The sequence below is a fragment of the Phasianus colchicus genome, chromosome 1 (genome assembly GCF_987193195.1).
Source record: "Phasianus colchicus chromosome 1, bPhaCol1.hap1.1, whole genome shotgun sequence".
NCBI classification, from domain to species: Eukaryota; Metazoa; Chordata; class Aves; order Galliformes; family Phasianidae; genus Phasianus; species Phasianus colchicus.
The window spans coordinates 133,865,456-133,891,858 of NC_143436.1; the positions used below are offsets into that span (position 1 = coordinate 133,865,456).

The 26,403-nt window shown below is 39.5% G+C and overlaps 1 protein-coding gene across 1 annotated transcript in view; it reads left to right on the forward strand.

The window, feature by feature from the left end:
- EIF5B (eukaryotic translation initiation factor 5B) overlaps positions 1-26,403 on the forward strand; it is a 32,030-nt gene that overhangs the window by 1,455 nt on the left and 4,172 nt on the right. Inside the window, exons 2-19 of the mRNA XM_031605221.2 lie at positions 10,772-10,897; positions 10,987-11,071; positions 11,449-12,094; positions 12,570-12,790; positions 12,963-13,113; positions 14,491-14,586; positions 15,172-15,264; positions 16,674-16,754; positions 18,536-18,840; positions 19,459-19,566; positions 19,717-19,827; positions 20,749-20,816; positions 21,929-22,070; positions 23,038-23,169; positions 23,778-23,960; positions 24,097-24,258; positions 24,852-24,983; positions 26,245-26,376. Coding sequence (XP_031461081.1) covers positions 10,772-10,897; positions 10,987-11,071; positions 11,449-12,094; positions 12,570-12,790; positions 12,963-13,113; positions 14,491-14,586; positions 15,172-15,264; positions 16,674-16,754; positions 18,536-18,840; positions 19,459-19,566; positions 19,717-19,827; positions 20,749-20,816; positions 21,929-22,070; positions 23,038-23,169; positions 23,778-23,960; positions 24,097-24,258; positions 24,852-24,983; positions 26,245-26,376 — 2,974 coding nt within the window. The remainder of the gene's footprint in view (positions 1-10,771; positions 10,898-10,986; positions 11,072-11,448; positions 12,095-12,569; positions 12,791-12,962; positions 13,114-14,490; positions 14,587-15,171; positions 15,265-16,673; positions 16,755-18,535; positions 18,841-19,458; positions 19,567-19,716; positions 19,828-20,748; positions 20,817-21,928; positions 22,071-23,037; positions 23,170-23,777; positions 23,961-24,096; positions 24,259-24,851; positions 24,984-26,244; positions 26,377-26,403) is intronic.

Sequence of the window (26,403 nt, forward strand, 5' to 3'; positions counted from 1 at the left end):
GCTGCTGTCCTGAGTCCTTTCAGCTATGGTGATGGTGTGGGGGGGGGAGGGGAAGAGGGGGAGAGGGGAAATGGTCTGGAGGGGGAACTTGAAAGTCATAGTGCCTACCAAGTGTCTTGTTCTCATTTGAGGCTGAAAGAAGAAAGCATACCTTCAGTGAGAAGCCAGAACTTCATTGTTAGAATAGTTGAGATCTTAAACCTAGTGATTATTAATCCAGATCTAATTGTAAATTAGTTGCGCTTACAGTGTGTGTACTGCTGCTGCAAGTCAGTGGTTTCATCCTGAGGATAGTGAGCTTTTATGGTGAGTAGTCAGCATCAGATGTCCTTTGTGAGGGGTAGTGTGATCATTGGTGTTGATGCTTTCATCATTTTTTTTTTTTAGGATTGACTTGAGATGCTCTCTGTGTGACATCTGTTAGTGTCCCATGATTGTCCTTTTCTCTGCAGCATCCTGCATCTCCACCTCCCAGTGCTTTTGCTTTCTTACCAGGCCTATATTTTTCTGCTCTGCAACATTGTGTTAGAGCTGTAAATCTCTCATTCTTTAACTGCTTGTTACTGCTATCTACATGAAACCATGATTGCAGCGTGCCAGGGTAAACAGAAGTGAAGCCCAGTTACGAATAGACACCTGGTCACTTAGAGAAATTGCTGTCACAGCTAAATCAAGTAGCAGTTACAGGCAGGCCAAGAGAAGCTCAGCCAAAGTAAGCCTGACAAACTTTAGTCCTAAGACTTTGCAGATGCAGCACAAAAGCTTCTGAACTTATGTTAGCAGGGGCAAAAGGTGTCATTGGGCTACAGCTATGTTGTAGCAGGAGGGGTTAAGCTGGAAGATGAGTTCAAACAGATATGTGTTTGAGAAGGACAGGACAGTTGAGAGGGGGTATATCTTAGTGCCAAGAGTTTGAGGGGATGGGAGTGAGGTTGGACCTGGAAAGCCAGCAATGTTTTTAGGTGGGCTCTATCTGCAGAAGTACCCCTTCATCTGATGGGGCTGGTTCTGGCTGATACTCTGTAAGCCACGAGTTCCCTCCAGGGAGGGATTGTGTATTTGCATCTGTAGCTTCAAGATAGATCAGGGTGCTGAAGTCTTATCTGCCTTTTCCAATGAAATGAGGGAGGACTGGCTCCCTGGAACCAAAAGCTTCTGGTCACTTGTTTCCCACATGCTTTTCTGTAAGAGTAGTCAGGCACTGGAATGGGCTGCGCAGGGTGGTGGTGGAGTCACTGACCCTGGATGTGTTCAAGGAATGTTTGGATATTGTGTTGAGGGACATGATTTAGTGAGAACTATTGGTGATAGGTGGGTGGTTGGACTGGATAATCTTGTAGGTCTTTTCCAACCTTGGTGATTCTGTGATTCAATTTTGTGCTATGCCAAGTTATCCATTTCTTTCTTTTCCTCTCTTCTTTCCTCAGTAACTGCATTTTAGATAGCTCCTTACGTCCTTTTTGGCTGCATCTCTGAAAATGTGCTGCAGCTCAAGGGCACAACTTGCAGTGTAGAGGGAGCAAATGGGAAGATGCAGGCAGTATGTTGGTATTGTGAATATTGCTTTGAGCATTGATGTAAAAAAAGGAGATTTTTTCTGCTGACTTGTTGAGACAAGTTACAGAAGGTACAAGTCATCTTTACTCTGCTTTTCTCTTTTCTCCTCTCATCCCTTTCTTTTTGACTTCTGTTACATAGTTTTCCCTTAGTGTGCTAGTGCTGAGCATAGTAGAGGTCATGCTGATCAGTAATGATGTACATCCAGGTAAATGAGGCTGACTAAGAACTTTGGCATGGAAGCAGACTCAAAGTACACAAGGCTGAGACCCTGAGGGGTGCGATAGCTGTGGTGAGTAGGGAAGGAATGGGAATGTGGGGTCAATGTCTGTTGTATTTACTCATTGCTACCTGAACCAAATATACCTTCAAATCTGTTTCTATTCTGCCAGCACCTCTGTTATGCTCCTAGGGAATTTACTGACTCCTGCCTTCTGATTTTGGTGCATATGTCCATGAAGAACATATGTGGGTGGTCAGATGGCGTGTTTGAGAGGTGCTTTGTAAAGGTGAGGAGCATCGTGGGTTGTAATTAGTACCTAAGCTAAATGGAAGTTGCTTTGATGGATTCCTCTTATGATTATGTTGATTGCTCATTTTCAAAGAAAACTTCATAGCAAAGCTGTCAATAAAAATATAAGACATCATAACTTCCAGACGTTCCTAGTGAAAGAGTGGGTGTTTTGATGTGTAATTTGGCTCCTAGGAGTGATGTGCAATGGATGAGTTGGTTCTTGGGTAGAGCTGTAATGGTAGAAGGCTCTCCCCTGCTGTTTCTGTGAGTTTTGTATAGGAGGCTTTTTAAATGTGTGGGAAGAAAGGCTGTTGAAAGCTACAGAACTCTGTGCTTTGAATTCAAACCTCAGACTGCTGTAGATTTCCAAGTGTAAGTGCTGTATGCAGTAAGTTACAAATAATTTCCTACCTGAAATCTGAATCTTTACGTTCTTAGCTTTTCTTGTGTTTTTTTTTTTTTCCCCCCCATCATCTTCTCCCAGCTTAGTCCTCTTTCTTCTCCTCCAAGTAGTCTCCTTTAGCTTCCAGTATGTAATCTTTAAGTGTGTTTGTTCTTATGCCCTTTGATATTGTGTGCTGCTGCTGGGACATACCTCTCTGATCATTCATGCGTATTGCTTTAGAGTGTACAGGTGCCAGCAGTGATTCTGCAGCCAAGAATAAGCACTGCTGCTAAATTAAGACTTACAGTGTGGCTGCCTATGCTATATACTGCTTCCTGTTCTACCAATTCAGTTGCTGGCACTGTCTGCTAATCATTGTTTGGTCCTTTAAATGAAATCCTCTAAGCGTTGCCTTGGGAAGTTCAGTGAGGGCTGCGCAGCCCACAGACACCTGGAGTTTAGAAATGTTGTGTACTGTAGAGCATGGACAATCTCTGTCTCTATCTGCTTCTCAAGAATAGTCCCACAATGAAGCTTTATGCAGTTCCAGCAAGGAGAGCAGCTGAGAAACACTTGAATTCACTGTCACAAATCTCATCTGAAAGCTGCTAGGATTTTGTACTGGCAAACGAAGTATAATTCTGTGCAAATATATGTATGTTACTAAAAAAAGCCATGTTTTCTAACACAAGCATTTCACATTTTTTAAGAAAGCTGATTTTATACATGTTACTGGATTTCTGTAAATCAGAGCATTGTGTCTGGGCCTCTACGAAGACTATAAGGATCTGCAAATATTTGCAGTAGTGTTTGCCTTTTCAGTGTTGCAGTTCTGGTTAAAACCTCTAGTTTAGTTAGTTTCTTTTAATACTTGCATAATATTCCTTTTCTTCCTCTTGGTGAAAATAATAAAAATAGTCCCTTGAACCTGCTGGAAATAATTCTTCTGCACACAGGTTGTGTATGCATGCAGTTAATCCAGTCACTAAGTTTGACTTACTTCAGAAAATAAGTACAGTGCAGCCTGGTGGGGGTTCTGATCTGGAAGCAGTTGGTATCTCACAAAGATGTGTGTTTTGATGATCCTGCTGCTTGTAGCACTGGTTACTTATTCTCCCCACACATCAAATATTTATGTGTGTATATCTATATCTATATGTCTTTTACAGTGAGGGTGGTGAGGCACTGGCTCAGGTTGCCCAGTGATGTGATGGATGCCCTGTCCCTGGAGACTTTCAAATTGAGCTGGATCAGGCCCTGGGCAACCTGATGTAGCTGTGGTGTCCCTGTTCATTGCAGGGGTGTTGGACTAGGTGACCTTTAAAGGTCCCTTCCAACTCTAACCATCTAACTCTATTCTATGATTCTGTGTTTTACAATAGTCTGGAAATGTGAATGAGTGTGCTATCTTACCTCTGAAATGTGTTCCTTCAGATACACATGGTTGGATGAAGTGTTGAGTTATAGGTAATGTAGGTGGGTTTATTCTCAGAATTATAAACTCTCTGAAGTGTATTTCACAATGTGCTCTAAGTGGTATTTTTTTTTTTTTTTTTTTTTTCTGCTGATGAGAAAGATGGAGGATACAGAAGCTATGAAGCAGTGGGCTTGGAGGTAACCCTTGTAGCCTGTGTACTTTTGTAAACCAGCAAAGTCCCAAAGATGTAATTCAGGAAAGACCAAGTTTACTTCTTTACTTAGCATTTCATATTCTGTGCTTTTAACCATCTTCTCCTGGGAGCTAAGCACTTAAACTGAACCTTGAAGCACTGTCTTCTCCCAGAAGCTCTGTGCTGTAAGCTGCTAGGTATGTGATATCTTGAAGAAACGTTTTATCTTGAAGTTTTGCTGTATCTTTAAGTGGGAATTCTAAGTTGTGGTTAGCTTTTTTGTTTTGTCCTGTTGAAAGAACCTTTCCGTTGTGGCTTTCTGCTTCATATCTTCTGTTGCGATTAAGAATTTTCTATGCCTTCTATTTTCTATGCCTTTTTCAGAAGGTTTAGTTTAGCTGATAGTTATTCCGCTCTTCTTTTTCCACAGCTAAACTTGAGAGAGGAGGCATGAGCCTTTAATGTTATGAAATAGAATCATTATCTTCAGAGCCTGACCGAATAACAATTGCCCTCTTGGTCAGGCTTTGCTTCCCGCTGTCTCGTGTAATTAAGTAGCGTCACCAGCTTCCTTCATCTTACCAGGGAAATGGGAAAGGTGCAGTTTGCATCACGTATAGTTTGGCTGACTTGACTTGGGTTTGCTCATGGTGTCTGTCCCCAGCTGCAGTCTGCAATCATTTCCCATCATATTGGATCCGGTACTGCAGCGTTGGCTCGTGTTTCTGGTCCTTGTGTGGGTGCCCCTCACTTACTGGGGGATGGGGGAGGTGCAGCTTGTTGTGTCCCAGCTTTCTAACAGTTGTAGGCATATATAATCCACATGTTTTCAGCAGGAAAAACAAGACAGCTTCTTAAAATCTAAAAGGAAAAGTTGGTGGTATTCATCCATTCAGGAATGGGTAAGAATAAGAAAACAGCAGTAACTTTGTTTTCTTGCTTTCACTAACATTGCTGAGCTAGCAAATCTTTGTATTTTCAGTTTCATAACCCACTTATGTGAGGTGCGTGGTTTTGAACAATTAAATAATCACTTCCAAAGCATTCTGTGTCATGCAGGGTTTTCAGCCCGCTGCTCTGAGAAATGTTTTTTGAAGAGAGAATACCTTAACACCTGTGAGTAAAATGGCTACAAGTCTGCCATTCAGCTTTGTAACTCACTGATTTTGGAATAAGCTTGTATTTAGAAATTCATCTCTGTTACTGGGCTTAGAACTCGTATCTACAGAAATGATGGGTATAAAGTGCTTTATTTGGTCCAAAACTTATGCAAAACCAAACGCATAGAAACAGATGGTTCAGCTTCTTTCAGTCTTTTTGAAGCTCGGGTTGTTTTCTTTCTAAGCAAAAGAAGATGACTTAATGACAGTGATGTTCTTTGAGGTTAGCTGGAAGAGCTGGTGCCGTGTAAATGATGAAACATCTCCAAAGTTGCCTCAGCAAAAATGAGCCTCGTGGTTATGCAGGAATGTAGGCAGTGAGCTTGCAGCAGTGATGCAACTTTCTTGCTGCGTTGATTTTTTGTCTCTTCTGCCCCATGCACACAGATGTTTTATTTATATTTTTGGCCTTTTAAAACCAGATCATGTTTTCTGGCATTTGAACTTTACAGACATATCTTTAAACTAACCCTAATTAAAATCTTTTAGCATATTTTTACTTACTATCTCAGTTTGAAAGTACAGGCGAGCTTTAGTAGTTGTGTTTGTGTTCATCAGTGCAGTGGCTCCAAAAGCACTTGGACAAGCACTTTGAGTGTCTGTGTATGCTTTTACTTTGGCTGGAGAGTGCTACCTCCTTAGCTTTGTTTGCAGAGCTCAGTGTTGGATTGCTAGCTGTTAAACGAAACTTAAAAAAAAAAAAAAAACAACCTTTTAACTAATTTCAATAGAGGCAAATTGATACAAATGAGGACAACTCAGCTCCTTTGCATTCTGCTGATTAATCCCATTGCTCCACTCTTTCAGTTCATGTGTGGAGTGATAGTTTTCTCTTTACCACTGCCATCCCTTGTTGCATAGGCACACGGTGCCCATTGACAAGAAGTTCTGCTCAGTGTTTGGGGATCTGTATTGCAGGTACTACTGTCAGTGTACTTAAAGCCATAATGGACTGAAAGCTAAGAAAGGGACTTCATAGGATCTCTCTGTTGCAGGCCATTGCATCAGAAAGGGAACTTGCTCCAAAATCAGATCACGTTTTTAACAACAGCAACCAAAAGAAGACAACAAACCAGGCAATCAACACCTTTATAGATGAGCTATTTTAGTATTTTTCATCAGATGTTACATAAGAACTGAGCTTGTGCTTTTTTTTTTTTTTGATTGGAGTTTTAGCCTTGAAAGTCGATTCCTTATTGTAGGAGCAAGGGAAGCACTGGGTTGGTCTCTTTCAGACCACACACATGTCAGTCATGGGGGACTTCCCACTTTTCTGACTCAATAGCTTGCAACTGTTTGGGATCTGATAAGTAGGAGAGCTGCTGGCAATCCTCTTACGTGTGACTGAGCCGAGGTAGGTGGCAGCTTTTCGTTCGTTCCCAGCTCTTCTGTAATCTTCAGTAAATGTTTTACGTTTTCTCTTATAGGCAGGTTTTGAGACTGTAGCTTTATTTGTCACTGTGTTCAATGTGGAACACAATATGGATTTTTGGAGCATTGCTTTGTCACTGGCCTGGCCATGTGTGATTGCGGGAGGGGTGTTACTGAATTTCCTTTCTTGCTCCTGCCTTTCTTAAGCATCTCCAAGTATTGAGGATGGTCTGGGAAGATTTGGTCCTGATTAGGTGTACCAGCACAGAATTCATCTGGTGGCTCACTGAATATCTGTTAGCAGCCTTGCTTTTTTCCCCATGCAATACAAGTTTTCAATAGTTTTATTTGATATCTGAATTCTGGTGTTTGCCGTGTCCTTGTTATGGATTACTGCTATCTCCTTTAATTAGCCCAACTGCTGTGTCTTCTCCCAGTGCATAGTTTTGCCCTGTGTTAGGCACAGATGCCCTTGGAGAAATGTCTGCAGCCATTTAGTGTTTGGCAAAGTGCTTGTTGATGTTTGCACATGGTGTACACACACTTAACTCTTGTTCCAGCCTACCACTTTCTTAGCGATATCAGAAGCAGGGAATGTTATATCTGGCAGCAAAAATAGAGGCTGGGATCAAAAGTATGTGAATAAGGAAGGTGGCTCTGGCTTCACTTCTGAAGCAGCGACAGAACAAGGCAAATGCTCAGCAGTGCTTGGCTCTCAGCTTCATGCTTTCTGGGCCTCCTTGAGGTTGAGTTGTGTGTGCTGAGGGAATGTGGGGATATTTGTGTGGGAACTGAACTACAGCAACCCTGTGTCTGCTACTCATGGGGTTGGGGTAGGAACCTTGCAAAGGCTGAATGTGGGGCATAGGGGGGGATGGGTGAGACCTTCTGCAGGACTTGGAGGAGGTTCCTGCAAGAGAGCTTGGGTTTCTGAAACTTGCATTTGGGGAGTACTTTGAGTTTATGGGAAAAAGTTTCCTAGGTGCATCTTCCAATGCCAGCACAGAAGAAACTCCACTGTTTTGTATCTAAGTACATTTTGTTCCTTATGCCATAAGAAACGACATAAGTATCTCCCAAGAAAAGGAGGAGGGCCCTTTCTCAGTCTTCTTTTCCACTTTACTATGAAATTCTAGAAGAATAACATTGAGCCAAGATTAGAGTCATTAGAATTCAGCGTTCTAATTCTAAATAATGAAATAATTAGATTGCTGACAGTGGAATATATTTCAAAATCTTTACTGCAGCATTCCGTTGGCTGCAAGTCATGAATGACGATTTGAAGATAAGGAGATTCAAGGTCAATATGGAGATGAACTCTTAGTCATGGAAGCCAGTATTTGAACTCCTTGGCTTTCCAGTGATGCTCTTGCTTTACAGTTATTAAGAAGAATCATAACTTTTATATATCACCAATAAATGTGTTTTAATTTTACTTTTTACTTCATCCAGGCGCAAACACTTGAAGCCTGCCCTCTCTTGTCCTCATAAATGGAAACATAGTGAAAAGCATAGATTTCTTGGAAATCTTTGACTCCTAAGCTGTAGAAGCCAAGGTTAGAAAGGGTCTTGTGCTATATTTATGCCACTGTTGTGACAGCTGAATGGTCTTCATTATTATTTCTATATTGTTCTTGCTGGTAGGTGTTAAAGCTTAATGTCTGTGAATGAGTTTTTTTGTTGTTTGATTTCAGATCTTTTTCCCCAAAGAAGTTTCCCTTTCCAAATTGTAGTCGAAGCGTGCAGATTTAAAAGCAAAACAAACCCCAAACAAAAAAGGAAACCCACCCATAATATGTGCGCCCTGTTTTCCCCTCCTTAAATCTTGCATCCTAGAAGGCATGAAGTGCCATAAGCTCTCTTTGCTAGTAGCATAAAAGCAGGTGGTTATGTTTGAATGTATTTCCTGCAAAGTTGCAAAGTCATGAGAATATCCATGTGGATTACAACCTGCTTAAAGGCTTGCCTCTTTCATGTCCGTGCAGCCATCTGGGTAAGGTCCTGTAACAGTTGATGTGAGTTGTGCAGCCACTGGAAGTAGTAGCAGCAGTCTGTTCCAATTACTTCCAGCTCACATTAGGTTCGATCTCCTCCTTTGACTCAAGGTAGAAGGAGGTAAGTGAGTGTACTTAATAAATTGGCGTGTTACACTGGGCATAAAAAGAAACATGAGGGCCTGTGCGTGGGCCTGCATGTAGCATAGTTAGCTTGAGGTGTAGGGATGATTGCTGACGTTTTTATTTCAGCTCTGTGCTACCCCTGGTGCACAGCCAGTTAAACTGTGTATAAAAACAGCCCTTCAATGTCAAGTCAGCTGTTTCTAAGGTGCTAATGACCCACAAATTTATTCTTTTTCCCCTTAGGGTACATGGGGGATTGGTTTAGAAATCAGCATTAACTACTTGAGAGTTATGTTTCTGTGAGAAATATATCAGTGGGTATAATGAAGATTTGCTTTTCTTGTTTTGACTAAGAGCACGTATCCCTGGCAACGTGCTGGATGGTGAGCTGCTTCGTTGTATTGCTTTTTATTAGGTTTGTTCTGTCGGTATAGAAGAAAAGTTATGATCTTGAAAACAAATAATTGTCGATCTTGTGCTGTTGTCACAGACAGAGCGTTCTGGTGACTTGTTAATGCAGAGATTTGGGGATAAATTGGGTTTGCGAATGTCAGCATGTAAAAATGATTCTCTGAGCCCTCACTTCTGCACAGAGACTTAAGTATTTCTCCAAAGATTCTGAAATTCATAGTATATATATAATAGTTTTGGGCCCCTCACTACAAGGAGGTCATTGAGGCCCTGGAGCTGTGAGGGGTCTGGAGCACAAGTCTTATGGGGAGCGGCTAAGGGAAATGGGATTGTTCAGTCTGGAGAAGAGGAGGCTCAGGGGAGACCTTATTGCTCTCTACAGTGACCTTAAAGGAGGTTGTGATGAGGTAGGGGTCAGCCTCTTCTCTCAGGTAACAATGATAGGATGAGAGGAGTGGCCCCAAGTTGCACCAAGGGAGGTTCAGGTTGGATGTTAGGAAATACTCCTCCAATAGGGTGGTCAGGTGCTGGAATGGGCTGCCCAGGGAGGTGTGGAATCACTGACCCTGGAGGTGTTCAAGAACCATTTAGATGTTGTACTGAGGGACGTGGTTTAGTGGGAAATATTGGTGATAGGTGGACAGGATGATCTTGGAGGTCTGGCTGGTGTAAATGGGTGGCAGTGATTGAGACAGTGAAGCTTTGAGTCAGTGAGTAGTTTTCTGCCCGTATGCCTAGGAGGAAGTTAGCTGAGATATCAACAGCAGATTAAATGACTAATAAATATATTTTATAATGTGAGTAGTATCCTAGTGCTTACTACTTCAGTAGATCTAAAAACTTAAATTTTAAGTGTGAAGCGGGGAATAAGCAAGTCACCTTTCTCACAGCTGCACTGTGAGCACAATCACACGACAAACCTCTGGGCACTAGACTTAGTCTTTGCTGGTACAAGAAAAGGGAAAAGGTGCATTTGATTTACTGTTATTGATAAAAGAAAGGAAAAGAGCCTTTGCTTCTTGGTTGCAGATGAGGTTACTTGTAGCAAGAAAGGAAGATACTTTTGAAACAGAAGCTTACGCTCTCTTCCTCATTAGATCTCAATATATAATTTCAGATGCCTACTGAAACTTCTTTTAGCTGTCTTTAAGCCTGAGAAAGGTGCTACTAATTATGCAAGTGGTGGAAATGATTGCTTGTCAACTGCATTAGTAGTGTTTTTTTTTTTTTTTTTCTGATCAGTTTAGTCCAGTAAGGTTGGTATTCTGCTCCTCAATCACGGGATTGTTCTACTGAATTAGGAAATTCCTTCTGCATTGTTTTCTACATTTTTCAGTTTAGGGCTTGCTCTTCCATCCATGATACCTACTGCGATGTGGAGGGCTAAATTTGGCTTTTGGAGGAACAGAATGGAACAAAGTCTAGTTGTTTTCTTCCAAGAAGGTTTTATTAAATCTCACATCTGAATTTTAGAAGTCAGTACTGGAAGATCTGAATGTGTTTTACCATTCCTTCTCCCTTGAAGCAGACAATACATATGCACATTTTTCCTTTTTTCCTACAGGGTCAAGTAAGTGTAATGATTTGAATGACTTCTATTTAGATGAACTTTTAAATAACCCTATTTTCCTTTTGCATTTTAGTGCAAAAGATGATATTGATATTGATGCCCTTGCTGCTGAGATAGAAGGCGCAGGCGCTGCAAAAGAACAAGAGCCTCAGAAATCCAAAGGCAAAAAGAAAAAAGAAAAGAAGAAACAAGATTTTGAGTAAGATTTTTTTTTTTCCTGTCCACGTTATTTTATGTAACTATGCAAAACTTCATTTTTTTTAAGTACCATAACTTTTCCTATTTTAGTGAAGATGATATCCTGAAGGAGCTGGAAGAACTGTCAATAGAGGCACAAGGAGGGAAAGCTGAGAGGGAACCTTCTACAGGAAAGGTGAACATTGTGGGGCAAGGGGGAGACTATGTAATAGTAAGTATTTGGGATACGAGACACTTCCATCCTGGAAAAGTTAGTGTTGTGTTGTGATTGGAACTCCTAAGGAAGTTAGTGGGTATTTCTTCTTATACGTGTATAGTAAATGTCAATTGTGAAATATTTTACCCTAAGCAGTGTCTCTGTGTGGTGATCATCATTCAAACTCAATGAGAATAAATTTTAACTGTGGGCTGAGTGTAGTACATTCAGCAACAATAGTTACTGCTTTTCAAACTTCGTCTGCAGTAAGAGAAGTTTTTCTTGACATCTCTGAATGCTGGTAACTCTCAAAAGCATGTTATTTTTCATGGCTGATTTAATCATTTAATTACCAGGCTGAAAATGACAATGAAGATAGCTTATCAAAACAAGACAAAAAAAGGAAAGGAAAGAGCAAAAAAGCCAATCTTGAAAATGACTATGACAGCGAGGAAATGGAAGATAAAGATAGAAAATCTAAAAAAACTCAGAAAGCAAAACAAGATGTACTTTCTGGCAGTGATGATGATCTTGAGATTCAGCCTAAGAAAAATAAAGGGAAAACTCAGAAATCAAACAAAAAGCATGAACTGTCAGAGGATGAAGCTAATGTTAAGAAAAGCAAAGAGCGTGTGGGGACGTTGTCTACAGGTGAGAGCGGTGATGAATCGGATGAGTTCTCCCAGCCTAGAAAAGGACAAAAGAAAACCCAAAAACCGAAGTCCACTGCTGCTATTGGAAGTGGGGATGAGGAAGAAGAATCATCATTCAAAGTAAAAACGGTAGCTCAAAAGAAGGCAGAAAAAAAAGAACGTGAAAGGAAAAAACGTGAGGAAGAAAAAGCCAAACTGAGGAAGCTGAAGGAGAAGGAAGAATTAGAAGGTGGTAAGGAACCAGCAAAGCCAAAGGAAGCTCCAAAAAAAGCTGAAGAGAAGGCTTCTCCTGATGTCGCAGCAGCCCCTGGCCCTGGGGAAAAAGGAGAAATTCCTGCAGGAGCAGAGGGTTTGTAACATGGTTTCTAAAACTGTAATTTAAACATGGTAGTTTTTATCAGGAGGCCAGAGTATTGACAGGCTTTGAAGGTGATTTGTCGCTTTATTCTAAATCTGGAGTAGTAGTCATTTGTTAGCCTTGTCTTCCTCTTTGTTGGCTGACATGTGGCTATTTTTTCTGCCCTGTCGTTTATTCAGGTACGGGTGTAAACAAAAGCCAGGTGGTGAATTCTCATTACCACATGTACGTAGCAGTTCTGTAATGTAAACATAATTTTTCTGCCCAATTATTGTTAGACATCTGTTACATTAAGTCTTCAGGCCCTGTCTTTGTAACAGTTTCATTTTTTTTTATTATGAAGTGCTTGTACAGTAGCCTCTGAAAATGTTCCTTGTTTGGAGTTAGCTATAGTGTTGGAAACACTAATTGTATTTAGAGTCTTTACAATTTCTGGGGTCTTTGATCTTCTCTTTTCTTTCTGTAGCTGATGACAATGAAGGGGACAAAAAGAAAAAAGACAAGAAAAAAAAGAAAGGTGAGAAAGAGGAAAAGGAAAAAGAGAAGAAAAAGGGGCCCAGTAAAGCTACAGTTAAAGCTATGCAAGAAGCCTTGGCTAAAATGAAAGAAGAGGAGGAGAGGGCAAAAAGAGAAGAGGAAGAACGCATAAGACGACTGGAGGAATTAGAAGCTAAGCGCAAAGAAGAGGTATGGCATTTCTTACTCTGAGGACAGAGTAAGGGTCAACTTAACCTGTATTCTTGCCGGTATGCAGCTGCCATATTAGTCCTTAATATATTTTCTTATTAATGGAATAAGCACACAGCTTTTGTGTGAAGTGTGCTTTAAAATTTCTGCATGTTTTTTAACCTTTCTCTAGGAACGACTGGAACAAGAAAGGAAAGAAAGAAAGAAACAGAAAGAAAAAGAGAGGAAGGAACGTCTGAAGAAGGAGGGAAAGCTTTTAACAAAAGCTCAACGAGAAGCCAGAGCCAGGGCAGAGGCTACTCTTAAACTACTCCAAGCTCAGGGTAAGTAATACTGCTGTTTTTTAAAATAATAAAATCTATTTTTCATACCCTTTCTCCTCTTTGTGTTTTTTTTTTTTTTAAACTATATTTGACTGTATACTCAGTGAATCTTTGTAAAGCTGGTCTGAATCCTCTTGTATTAATTTGTGTATTTGCTTAAACACATGCATTATTTTGCTTGAAGTCAGAGGAACAGCATTATCTCCTTACGTTTGCTTTAGGAAAAGAATATATGAAAGCTTTCCTACTTCTCAGTCAGGTAGAATCTGCATCTCCCTTGCAATGAAGTAAATGTGTTGTAATCCTGTATTGTCCCTGCTGCCTTGGGCAGCCTGGTCTAGTATTAAATGGGGAGGTTGGTGGCCCTGCATGTGGCAGGGGGGTTTGGAGATTCATGAGCCTTGAGGTCCCCTCCAACCCTGGCCATTCTGTGATTCTGTGAAACAAGAGAATTCCAGAGGCTGAGGAATATTCCTGTTACATTTGTGAAGAACCACTGTCTGACACTTTGCTGTTAGGAAGTGTGAAGGGGTAGAAATCTCTGTCGCTGGTGAAATGAATCTTTAAACACACAGTCAGGTGGTTGTTTCTCTTCAGCCACTGTTGTAATTACTAGAATTCTTCTCTTTGCTGCCACAACCAGATTTTTCTCAAAGCAACACAGTTAATTAGGTGGGTACCTGAAGGAATTCTGAGATTTCAGGAGGTATAGTGATAATTAAAGGAGTTTATTTTTGCACCAGACTTTTGTTTATAATTGAATCCTTTCCAACGTTACAGTATTGGAAGGTAAGATGATGACTTGAAATTGCCATTATTTTAATACCTAGAAAGAAAAAAAGCTCTCCTTTAAGAGGAGAAGAACAAACAAAAATGCCACCAAACCCCCCTCAGAAATAAAAAGCAAATGAAAAAAAGAGCAAAAGACTAAATTCTGTCTACTGAACAGCCTTAAGCTCTTAAGAAGAGATGTGCATCTTAACTGTTCCTGATTGCCTGTCATTTTCAGACACTCATTTTAAATGCTTTTCAGTGTAGCAGACTTTACACTGACACGTTTGTAAAACTTGAGGTATGTGTCTTCATCACATCCTATGGAAATTTGATTGATCACTGTTTTTTTTTCTGTTAGTAATGTAACTTCTTTAGGAGTGGTCAGAGTACCTGAAGAACTGCATTTAACATTGTTCACGTTCTGCTGCTTTTGAAAATGAGACTGCTTTTTGAGAGTTAAATATGCACTGAACCTACTTTCTGCTCTTCTCCTTCTGTCATCTGGCAACTCTTGAAAACTTGTTTTCATTTAAACTAAAGCAAGTAGTCACCTGATTTATGTTTTTTACAGTATTTTATTTTTTGCTAACCATGTTTTTACAGGTGTTGAAGTGCCATCCAAAGACTCTGTGCCAAAGAAGAGGCCAATATATGAAGACAAAAAGAAAAAGAAGCAGCAGCAGCCAGAAAATAAAGAAGGTGTGGTTTGCATCTAGGAATATTTGATAAATTAGTCATGTTTCAGAAGATGTTTGTGGAATAAATCAGCTAAAGCTATATTCATTACACTTCCGAGTGCCTGCAGGTTTCTTATGTTGTTCTTTAGCTATGCTTTTTTTTGTTGTTGTTTTTTAAGTAATATGGCTATGTACCACTTAAGAATAAAGAGCTGAACTGGCTGCTCATTAGAATTACAAAAGTTTGGGTTTTTTTTAATAGAACAGTATAGAAAGAACGGGTGGTTTTTTAGTACCGGTTCATTCTCTCTTGTATTTGTAAGGAAGTGGCTTTTTTTTTTTTTAATGTTGAAATCAGTGGTGATTGTCATAGCTACTAACTGAACTATCACATGAATGCATGGAAGGCCAGATGTTTCTCAGATAAGCTGCTTTAGCTTTGTTTTAACTGAGTATGTGGGACTTCAGTTAGTTTGCTATCAAATTGAAATGTTCTTTACTTTAATAACTCAACTTGAAATGAAAGTTATATGTGAAGCTGAATGTCTAACTATACTTTGAAATTTGGCCTTCTGAAAGAACCTGGAAACTAATTTGCTTCTTGCAGTTTCAGAAAGCTTGGAGGTGACTTCCCCAGCTGAAGATGCAGTAGAACTAGAAACACTGGTAAAAGAAGAGTCTCCTCTTCCAGCAGAGCCAGGTTAGTAGTAATGCTAATAAACTCAAAGCATGCAGTGGCAGTACCACGTGGCAGATATTTGCTGTTTTCAACACACTTCCTCTATACCTTGTTGGATAGGAGCCGAGTGGCCATCTGTTCTTAAGGCAGCTGCCTTCCTTTCAAAGGGATGAACGGATGGAATTTTGTGGAATAAAATGGCATGAAGAGTCAGAATGAGATTTTAAGGGTCCATTATTCTTGGTGAACTCCCATGTTCAATTACCTTAGGCAACTGTATCACGTAGGTACATTCAGTGTCCTATGATTAGCTCCCTTGATTTTTCATTTGTTTTCTGAAAGGCATTTTTTCAGGTGTTATGTGGGAGTTGGGGAAATATGTTGCTTCTCGTGACAGCCCTGCAGTCTTCAAACTGAGAATACAATCACCATGAAGTGTTCTGTTTTCCCAAGTGCTGAATGCAGTGAATATGGATTAGCTTGTAAAACTGAAGTGGAATCAGCCCACTGGGTGATTGTTGCTGTCATTTTTCCCTCTGCACAATATTTACTTTGGCAGAGTAGCTTAATAGGGGACTTCATTCTCAGTGAGGAGACAGTTTCAATTTTTACCCTTATTCTTAAATCAGACAAGTAGTTTCCAACTTTGTAAAAATCAAACTGAATGTGTACTTTAATTCTGGCTTGATGTATCTCTTGAAAGAGCAATTCTAGTGCAATAATAAAAAGAGCTTTCTGGCAGGAAAGCAGTTCCTAGCTAATGTTACAGTCTGGAATTAATTCTTTCTTTATGTTAAATTTCATGACTGTTGTTTAATGCCTCTTTTGGAGAGTATTAAGAATCTGCATTTTTCCATTTGTCTATTATAAGAAGAGTCTGCAGCTTTTATCTGATCGAGCTCCTGCTGGAATGAATTAATTTAATCTGGAATTCATGATGTTGCATAATTGTGTCAAGGCACCTGGAGTCTTAAAATAGCACTTTCTGTAGACGTTTCATACTAATTGAAGACTACAAGTGTGGTGGTTACAGCATTAATTTGTTTCTTTGTCACTTTGCTACACGTGGCTAATGGTTAATTGTACAGCTCCTGTCAGGAGCGTGATTTTGGTAGAAGCTTGTGAGGTGTATATGAGGCAGGCACTTGCATGATGTGCAGGGAGGAACTACATCAGTACTTTATCTGTCTTCCAAAAATAAGCTGTGCTAGGCAAAGGTGATAGAACTGTAAAATTTACGTGGAGAGACTGAAGTTTGTGTTTTAGTATGCAGCATTTTCCTTCTTAGGGAATGTGGAGATAATTTGTTATAATTATGGTAGCAAACTTGTAAGTTTCAGCAGTCCATATGTCAAAAGAAAGGTCATCTAAAATTTTGTATGTTGCTGAGCTCTTTCTTTTCCTTTAATATTGGATTTCTTCCTTTTCAGAAGAAAAGGAGGAAGAAGAAGAAGAAGATGCAGGCTTGGATGACTGGGAAGCCATGGTTAGTGATGAAGATGGAGAAAAAGGTGAGCACGTAAATACTATATGGATGTATTTTTTTCTGATTAACAGTTGTTCTCAAGGCTTTGTTTTTTATTTGTGTAGGAAACAGTAGTGTGCTTAGACTCCCCTCCTCCCACTGTTAAATGATTTGCAAGGCAAGTGTGATAGGAAATAGACATAAGATTCTCTGTTCATCAAAGGCAGAGCTTTCACTGACTGAACAAACACGGTTCAGTGCTCCCCTTCGGAAATACATGTGCACTTATCACCTAAAATAAATCAGTTGGATATTTTTATTTTATTGAGAGTAAAAAAAAAAAAAAGTAAAAAAAATCCCATCCTCGTAATGTATGTTTTCAACCTCATTTGGGAGCCAAGAGAAACTTTTTACTTGATACTGTATTTCTTTAGTAGCTATTCCAAATCCCTAATGATTTACTACAGAAATCTGACAACATCTAGGAGAATACCTTCGACACAAGTTCTCAAAGAGGTGAGAGACTGAGGTGGCCTGAAAGTTAGCATGCATGCCTTGTAATAAGTTCTAGATACCTTCTCTCCTCTCCTTTGAGAGGCAAGCATAGAAGAATTAACAGAACATTGATATTCCTGAGCATATATGCCAAAGCCTATATTCTGTCTGTGGTCAGTGACGGCGTCTGTTGGGGTTGTTAAGAGCTGAGCAAGAATGTAGGGGTAATTTCTCAGATATTTTCTTCCTCTGTTGGAGGAAAGATACATTGCTGTGGATCTTCCTGAAGAGTTAATTACTGTAGTTAGTGCTTCCATGATCTGTCTTCGTTGTTCAGATCAAAAACTGTTCAAGTATTTTTTTTAATTTGCTCAGCTGTGGACACTTCATATTTCATTACTAGTGTGTATTCCTGTGGTCTTAGGCTGTTCTACCTTAGAGTACTAATGGCTGCTAACCTTCTTTAAAGTCTATTGCTACTACAGTAGCCATATTCTACTTCTTGCTACTTGTATTTGAAGGAGCTGCCAATGTGATGGGGAGAAAAAAAGCTTCCTGGGAATTAGATCTAGTCTATTAATAAGCTCATTGGACTTTCAATACAGCAAGGAAACATTACTAATCTCAAAGAGCAGTGAGCCTACTAGCATCTTTGTAAAGAGGACAAGGTGTAGTTTTAAAGAGTGTTTGTTAGCTTGTCCTTTGTGATTTTACAGGTATGGTAACAAGGGAGCTTTCAAGGTTACTTTACTTTTTTTTACAAGGTTACATTACTTTCAGATAGTTCTTGTTTGCTTGTTGAAGAATTCCTTTGAAAAGGATTAAGTCTCTGAGCAGTCTAGGAAAATTTAGAATGCAATATGAAAAGTAGTAGAAAAGCTCAGTTGTTCTCATTATTTCTGTTGCTTCAGCATACCTTCATGATCAGTAATTCACTGAATCTGTATTGTGTTGAAGTTGGAGCATTGTTTTGTTTAGAACTGGGAGTGCATCCATTCCTTTCTGAAATGCATAGAGCTTTAGAAAATGTCACTTCTCTGAAATTTTGCAAGTGATTTCAAATGGAAGTGTGCTGCTGATATCATTCCTCCCTCCACACCCAAACTTACTTTGCAGGTTCTAAACACTTAAGTCAGCAGCTCTGAACGTGAAACACATTTCATATTTACAGTTGAAAAATGATCTTGCGTTGCACTTCTGGGCTGGAACCTAATCTCAGCCCTCTCTCTTTGACAGCAGACTCAATAGACTTTCTTCATTTCTTTATGTTGCTCTTTCCCCAGGAAATGTGAATTTAAGGAAGTTCTTACTTTAGATTTTATTTTTTGACAGAGAGCCAACCTGTTCACATTGAAGTCAAAGAACAAAATGAAGTAGATGAGGAAGAAGAGGAGGAGGAAGAGGATGAAGAGGAAGAAGAAGAGGAGAGCGAAGAATCTGAGGATGCGGAAAGCGAAGGGAGTGAAGATGAGGATGGGAAGACTTCAGATGAGAGGGATGCAGATTCCCAAGCTACTGGAAAACAATCTGGGGAAAGAAAGCCCAGCAAGGAAATTAGCTCTGATTCTGAGTATGACTCAGATGATGACCGCACTAAGGAAGAGCGCGCTTATGACAAAGCTAAACGGAGAATTGAGGTATTGGGATGCAGCTTTATTTGGGGGAGTTCTCATGATGTGTAAGGAACAACGTAATTTTCAGTTCACAGAAAGGCCTTTTAACTATATTTGCCAAAATGATGGCTGTGTCATGACACTGTTAGACAGGTCCATACAATGGGCTGACTAAGGTAATACCTGTTATTGCCTGAAGCCAATCTAACACAACTTGATCGTGAAGAATGTATGTGTCAGTGTCACTCTTGTCTGCCTCTCCTTCTTCTGGACGAAAAAGCTTTTATCCTTTACAGAGAGATTTTAGTGTTAAAAGCTGTATTTCTAAATTGTACAGCGATTTTGTGACTACTTTAATGCCCTCTGTTTCCTTACCCAAGTTCCTTCTTCAAAATGAACCATTGATAAAGCTGATAATAAGTTAGCCTGTGAGCATGTAACAACAGCAACAACAAGCATAAAACACATTAAGGATTTGCTTTTGGCGTTTGGACTTGGGAAAAGAAGGATGGCAGGCCTTGAATTGCCTTGAAAATTTAAGTCCCACTGTTAGCTTTGTTTAGTGTAGATATGTGGTCATTTCAAGGGGTGAGCTGTGTTTCTTGATTTATACGTAACAATTTTCCTATATTTTCCATATAGAAGCGTCGAGCTGAAAACAGCAAAAATGCCAACACTGAAAAGCTGAGAGCACCAGTTATTTGTGTCCTGGGGCATGTAGACACAGGCAAGACCAAAATTTTAGATAAGGTAAGATGTAGAATGTGAAGGTACCTCTCCTTGTGTGTGTGGTTTTTTTGGGTTAAAAATAAAAAAGATTAAATTGTCCTCAAAAGGGTTACTTTAAATGGGATCTTGCATGTGAATATTTCTGGTCTTTTTTCTTGTTTTTGCCTTCAGCTTCGCCATACTCACGTGCAGGACAGTGAAGCTGGTGGGATCACCCAGCAGATAGGTGCAACTAATGTGCCCCTTGAAGCTATTAATGAACAAACCAAGATGGTGAAAAATGTAAGTTATAGCACTTCAAAGACTTTTAAAAAAAAATATATATATATAAACTGTAAATTAGTTACTACTTAGGCCTTGTGAAATATTTCTACAAAGTCAGATACCTTTTTCCTGCCAATATTGGTGTTGATTTAATTCCTATAGGCAATAACTTTGTAAGCTCTGACTTTTGAAACTTACTGGGTATTTTACTGTTGAAAAAGCTTTACTTCTTACTGCCTCTGCTGAAATTAGTACAATTCACAGGTGATGAATGTTATTGTTACAGAAATAGCAACTGTTGTGTATTGCTGGTTTTGGATACCATATGTTGGCTGTAGCAGCTGACTGAAAAACTTTGGCAGTGATGTCTGTTTCTAAGGGATGGAAATATTACTTGTAATTTAAGTTTAGTAATCTTAAAACTATTCAGCTAAGTGCTGAGGAAGCGTTCTGGACAAACTTTCCTCACAAAACATTTGGCTGCTACTGAAAGTAACGATGAGCTTGCATCATTAGCTCCTGTAAAATCCTAGCAGTAAAGTCTCTCAATTCTATTTATATATTTTAAACTTATTTAATTTTACAGAAGTTTTATGTAGTCTTTTAAAACTGTGGAATCCCTGGGGACGAGAAAACATTCACAACGAGGGTGATAAATCTTGCTAGCTTGAATGTTTTCTGTTTTTGTTTTTTTTTTTTCTTGTTCCCCTCTTATAGGCTACTTTGTCATACAAATCTTACCTGAGCTTATGGCTATTTGACATCTAGGAGATGTACTGCATCGTATTTTTTGTATTGCAATTAGCTTTGATTTATTTTGTGGAGGTGCTGGCTTTAAAATGTCTGTGGATTTTCTGAAGCAGGTGCTATCTGTAAGCTGCCAGCTCAAGTTTCTTCTTGCACTACCTTGCCAAGGTGACTAATACTTTGCAATGTTAGTTTGACAGAGAGAACATAAAAATTCCAGGAATGCTGATAATTGACACTCCAGGACATGAGTCTTTCAGGTAACGTTTGTTCTCACAGTATTGTATTTCCCAGAAGATGCCTGAAGCATCTGCATGTTTCTTTAACAAAGTATTAAGTCTTTGTCTAGTCTGTTGTGTTTCTTCTTCCTTTATAAAAACTGAAGTAGAGGTTTGCTTACTTTGCAGCTTTTTATATCTGGTTAATATCTGGCATTTGATATCTGGTTAATATCCTGTCTTCATGCCAGTTGAGCCAAGAGTATCTGTAAAAGCACGTAAATAATTTGGTTAATATAATTATTGTAAGAGGGAAGATAGAGGCAGAAAGGAAGGTAGCTGAACAAGAATGGGTGATGTAGGTATACTGGCATGAAAAATTCAAGCTCCTCTTCTGATCTCCAATTCTGTGTGCAGCTGATATAACTGAGTTCAGGACACACTGGGACAACAGTTGCACAAGTAAACTGATTCCTAGCAGAGTTTTTATACAGTCCAGGGATACAGGTGGCATACAGACAAAAGATGCTAGATCAACTTTTAAGTTAAGAACACGCTGTGCACAACTGTTCTCATTGAGGTGGTGTTCAGATGAAATCCCTGGACAGGAGGATTTAGATTTTGTTGTGATGTTCTTAAATGTTAGCCTCTAAAAGGATTGACGTGCCAGGCCTTAGGGCACATACTTGATGGTATTCTGACCTGTTCCTTGGCATCCTGTCACTAACAGCCCTTCTTTTTAGCCAGGTTTCATTCAACACTTCAGGTGTCTGATACTGGTGTTTGTCATAACATTGAGTCATCTGTCTCGTTCAGATTTTCCTCCTCTACTTCACTGTAACCCTCTCAATTTCCACTCAAAGCAATTCAGTGAATCATAACTTGTAAGAAGTCTATAATAGCAGGAAAGCTGTAGGCAGAATTGTAGTTTCTTCTTACTTTTGCTTATGTGTATCCAAATACATACTGTTAAATGGACTTCACAGTATTATTTCAGTGTTTCATGGATACATAATAAAGGATGATTTCTGATGGGGGGGGAAAGATGAATATTTGATCAGCTTTAACTTTTTATTCATGAGTTTGACACTGTATTTGGTGTTTTTCTTCAAGTTCTGTTGCAACATGATATTTTTTCTCTTTTAATGCCACAGCAATTTAAGAAATAGAGGAAGCTCACTTTGTGACATTGCCATTCTCGTAGTTGACATTATGCATGGTTTGGAACCACAGACAATTGAATCCATAAACCTGTTGAAATCTAAGAAATGTCCCTTCATTGTAGCTCTCAACAAGGTAAGAAAGCTTTTCACTATGATGGTATGTTTTTATATTGTAAGAAGGTATTTTGAATCTGATGGTTTTTTGTTGTCTTTCCTGATCTTGAATTGCTTGTGCAAAGACTGAAGCAGTGGCTCTTAGCTCCTTTCTGCTGCATTTTTGAAATCCTTGATGGTCAAACTGCTTTCTGGGAGCTTTGCAGAACAATGTGGCAGTTTGTCTCACAGTTCTTACTGATAAACTTACATAACTTCAGTATACTTTTGAAAGTGAACTGAATATTAACATTAAAGGTGGCTGGAACCAAGGAAGCTTTATCTCATTACTGAAAATAGCTGTGATGTTTTTAAAATGCTTGGATGGAGGGGTGATAAGGCCAGAGATTAAATAACAAAAAGATCTTATGGTTTATGTTATAGTCCTGTCACTTAGGTCATAATCCATTTTCTAAGATCCAGTTCTGAGATGTAAAGCCAATGTTAATAAGACCAGTTTGCTTTCTGGGAAGTCTTTCTGAAGCATGCTGGTTTTATGTTTTGGACAGCCCCAGCCATCTTTGTAGCAGTGTGGAAAGGGTTCAAATTCACCAGTAATTTTAGAAAAGTCATTGTAAAATGAGTGCAGTCACTTTTCAAAGGGAATAAAAAACAGCCTCAAGTTTTTGTGTATGTAAAGCTGTACACGAGTCTCTTTCATCTGAGTGTTTTATCTTAAACCTGACGTAGGTGATGTATGTAAACTTCTTCCATACGAACACAGACTATTATGGTTTAAATGATTAAAATATGAAGTAGAATTGCTTTCCTGAAATTCTCTCTGACGTTGGGTAGATACATAGAGAAATAATGCCTTTGAAGCAAGTAGATTTGATTGGTAGACATCCAGTATTGCTAGCTGATGAAGTGTTTATCTCAAATCATGTGGCATAAGCATAAAGTTGTCCTTCATGTTGTATAAGATGATGTGTTACTGTGTTTTCAAGATTGATAGGTTATACGACTGGAAAAAAAGTCCTGATACAGATGTAGCTGTGACTTTAAAGAAGCAGAAAAAGAATACAAAAGATGAGTTTGAAGAACGTGCAAAAGCTATCATAGTGGAATTTGCAAAACAGGTAGGTTGGAATGTGCAAGTCTCTTCTGTTAATAGAAGTGGTAGTAAGGATGGTGCTGCGGGTGTGGTGGTTTTGATCTCTTCTGACACGTTGGTGTTTACTGTCCATAAGCCAAACTTTGTTGTCAAATAACAGCTCTTTGAACTGCTCCATCTTTGGAATGCTAGTCTGGAGAAAAGTAGCAGCTAATTGCTGTGCATGGTCAGTGAAGACACGAAGAGCAAATCAAGTTCTGTCCCCGTTCTTACCCTCTTTAGGAATCGCACGAGAGAATCCTATCTGTCCCTTGTTCCCTTGGACACCAGTGGGGTGTGAGTTGTATCAACTCTGGGAACAGTTGTTGGTGGCATACAATAGTATCTAGAAGCTTTGTGTGGTAATAGGCTTCGTAGAGTTATCCATCCCATGCTGCATCCAAGAGTAGGTTGAAGCTACGTATTCTGTAATGAGCTGCCAGTAACTGTGTTGGTTGTATTTTAAATTAAATTTGAGAGTCTCAGTAGTGGTTGGCTGGAATTGTATGTTACTGTTAACTGTGTGTATATGGTGTGTGTGTGTGTGAACGTACGTATCTGTTTTCCCCAAGTAACTATTAATCCTGATTGCAGGGTTTGAATGCTGCCTTGTTTTATGAGAATAAGGATCCCCGCACTTTTGTTTCTCTTGTACCTACCTCTGCTCACACAGGGGATGGCATGGGAAGTCTGATAGCTCTTCTCGTTGAGCTAACGCAAACTATGCTGACCAAGAGATTGGCTGAATGTCAAGAACTGAGAGCTCAAGTCATGGAGGTAATTCAGCAGCTATTCTTTGAAACTCACCCAGAAATTTCTGCCCTCACCCCTTGTTCCCTTCTACCCGGCTTACAATTAAAAAAAGAAATAGATGTTAAAGCAGAGAGTAACTTTCTTACCCTCCTTCATTCAGGTTAAAGCACTGCCAGGCATGGGCACTACCATAGATGTTATTCTAATTAATGGACGCCTGAGAGAGGGAGACACCATTATTGTTCCTGGTGTAGAAGGTCCCATAGTGACTCAGATTAGAGGTCTTCTGCTACCTCCTCCTATGAAGGAGCTACGAGTTAAGGTATGGAAACTGGTTGGTGTACTGACATTAAGAAAGCATTTAGAACCAGAATAAAGTCAAGTTTTGATATAACAGAGAATGTAGTAGAATTCAGTAGCAATATCTAAGGATGACTTGAAAGGGAAGACAGTACAATATATAAAAAGCATTTCTGGCCATTGCCAGAAGACTTATGTCTTGTGTGGGGTTAAACAGCAGTGTTAACAGATTACAAGTTACCCAGGTCGATGAGATGGTCAGATGGATTTTGGTGATTTGATGGCAGATGTGTTTTTGGGAACAACTTCCTGTCACTGCTTGCAGTTTCCAAGTGTGTCCAAGTTGTTGGTCCTCTTCTCTGCCTTGGACAGTTTCCCTGCTGCTGCATGCCTTGTCTCCCATTCCTGAATCCCAACAACAATAACAAAAAAAATTTAATGGGAGAGGAGTATTCAAATAACAGGATGTCAGGACTGTGAGGTAGAGAAAGTAACTGATAGATGAGAAGAGCTGGAGTTGCTGGTTATGAGCTCTTCAGCATTTCTTTACTACTACTTTGTATTGCAATGTAGCATCTATATGAACTCTTTCCTATTATGTGTTCTCCTTTTCAGAACCAATATGAAAAGCACAAAGAAGTGGTTGCTGCTCAAGGTGTGAAGATTCTTGGGAAAGATTTGGAAAAAACATTAGCTGGTTTGCCATTGCTTGTAGCTCATAAAGAGGATGAAGTCCCAGTCCTCAAGGTGAGATGGCTGATGTTGAAATGAGAAACTTACTCTGGGGGTGATTGAGCTCTCTGGTGATGAAGCTCATTCCAAGATTGAGAGCTCAACGTTCAAGTAACTTATTATGCTTATTTTTTTGGTTATGTGTGAGAAATTGTTGTAATCATATGGACACAAGGCTCTGCAGCATCTTATGTGTTACTGCGTTGATGTTTTTGGTATCTTGATTCTTAGTTTTCCCTGGTATTTTGCTGTGTTGTCTCTGCTTATGGAATAAGGACTGGAAACATATCATAGCACAGTTTGACTACATTAATAATTACTGATTCAGCATCTGTAGTAATTCATACATATATTTCAATGAAATCACACTAGGCTTATCTGCTGGTGGAGTTTCTTAAACTGTCATCAGAATTGGAAAGCTAATTTAAGACTTGTGTAATAAACTTTCTTTTGTAACTTTCAAAGTGGCCAAAGAAAGAACACATCTATCTCAAAAACTGAAATTTAGATGAGATGCTCCTGCCCTTCCAAAGTGAAGAAGCTAGTTTAAAAAGAAGACCCACTGTGCTGATAGTTTGTTTAACCATAGTTTTCATTCAGCCTACTGTTTACTTACCTTTGCCTCTTAAGGAAGGTTAATCTTTCAGGTCCTCCAATTAAAGGCTTTTTCTGGGTAGATCATGCATGTACATAAAATCTATTTGTAGTAGGTGTGTGAGAACTTAAAGTAAAAGGTAACAACTATTAATCTGTTAGAGGAAAAGAATGTTCAGGCTTGAGAATCGCAGGCTCTTGAAAACAGGATTGTAACATCTCAGAGCAACAAGGTGGCCCTTCTGCTCTGGTATCCTCCATGGTGTACCTAGGCCTTGATGCTCATGGGGTATTCAGAATCCTTTTCAGCCAATGGTTTTAGGGATCTCTGTCTTTGTTAATCTTCAGTTGAGCAACTGAAGGCACTGGCACATGCTGTTTTGTGTTTTCTTTCATCTTGCTGGTAGAAGCCTACTGTGCTTGGTGGAACAACATAGGTTGCAGAGAAGTGTTACTGGCTCTCAAGATGGGTATCTGCTTTGTGTGATGTGGTCACCTTCTTTCAAAGTCCTCAAATACAATTCGGTACAGGCTCTTCTCACCAAGCCATGGTGTATCACAGGGCTGTGTGTGACCTGTACTGTGAGGCTCCACGTTGGTACCTGTCGGTATGGCTGTCAGGAACAAAAAGGCTGCATATCAAGAACAGCAATAGAACTAAACCTTGCTTTTCTTTCTGAAGGATGAACTGATACATGAACTGAAGCAAACACTGAATGCCATCAAGTTAGAAGAGAAAGGTGTTTATGTCCAGGCTTCTACTTTAGGGTCTTTGGAAGCATTACTTGAATTTCTTAAAACGTCAGAAGTGCCAGTAAGTGCTCTCTGTGCTGCATCTGAT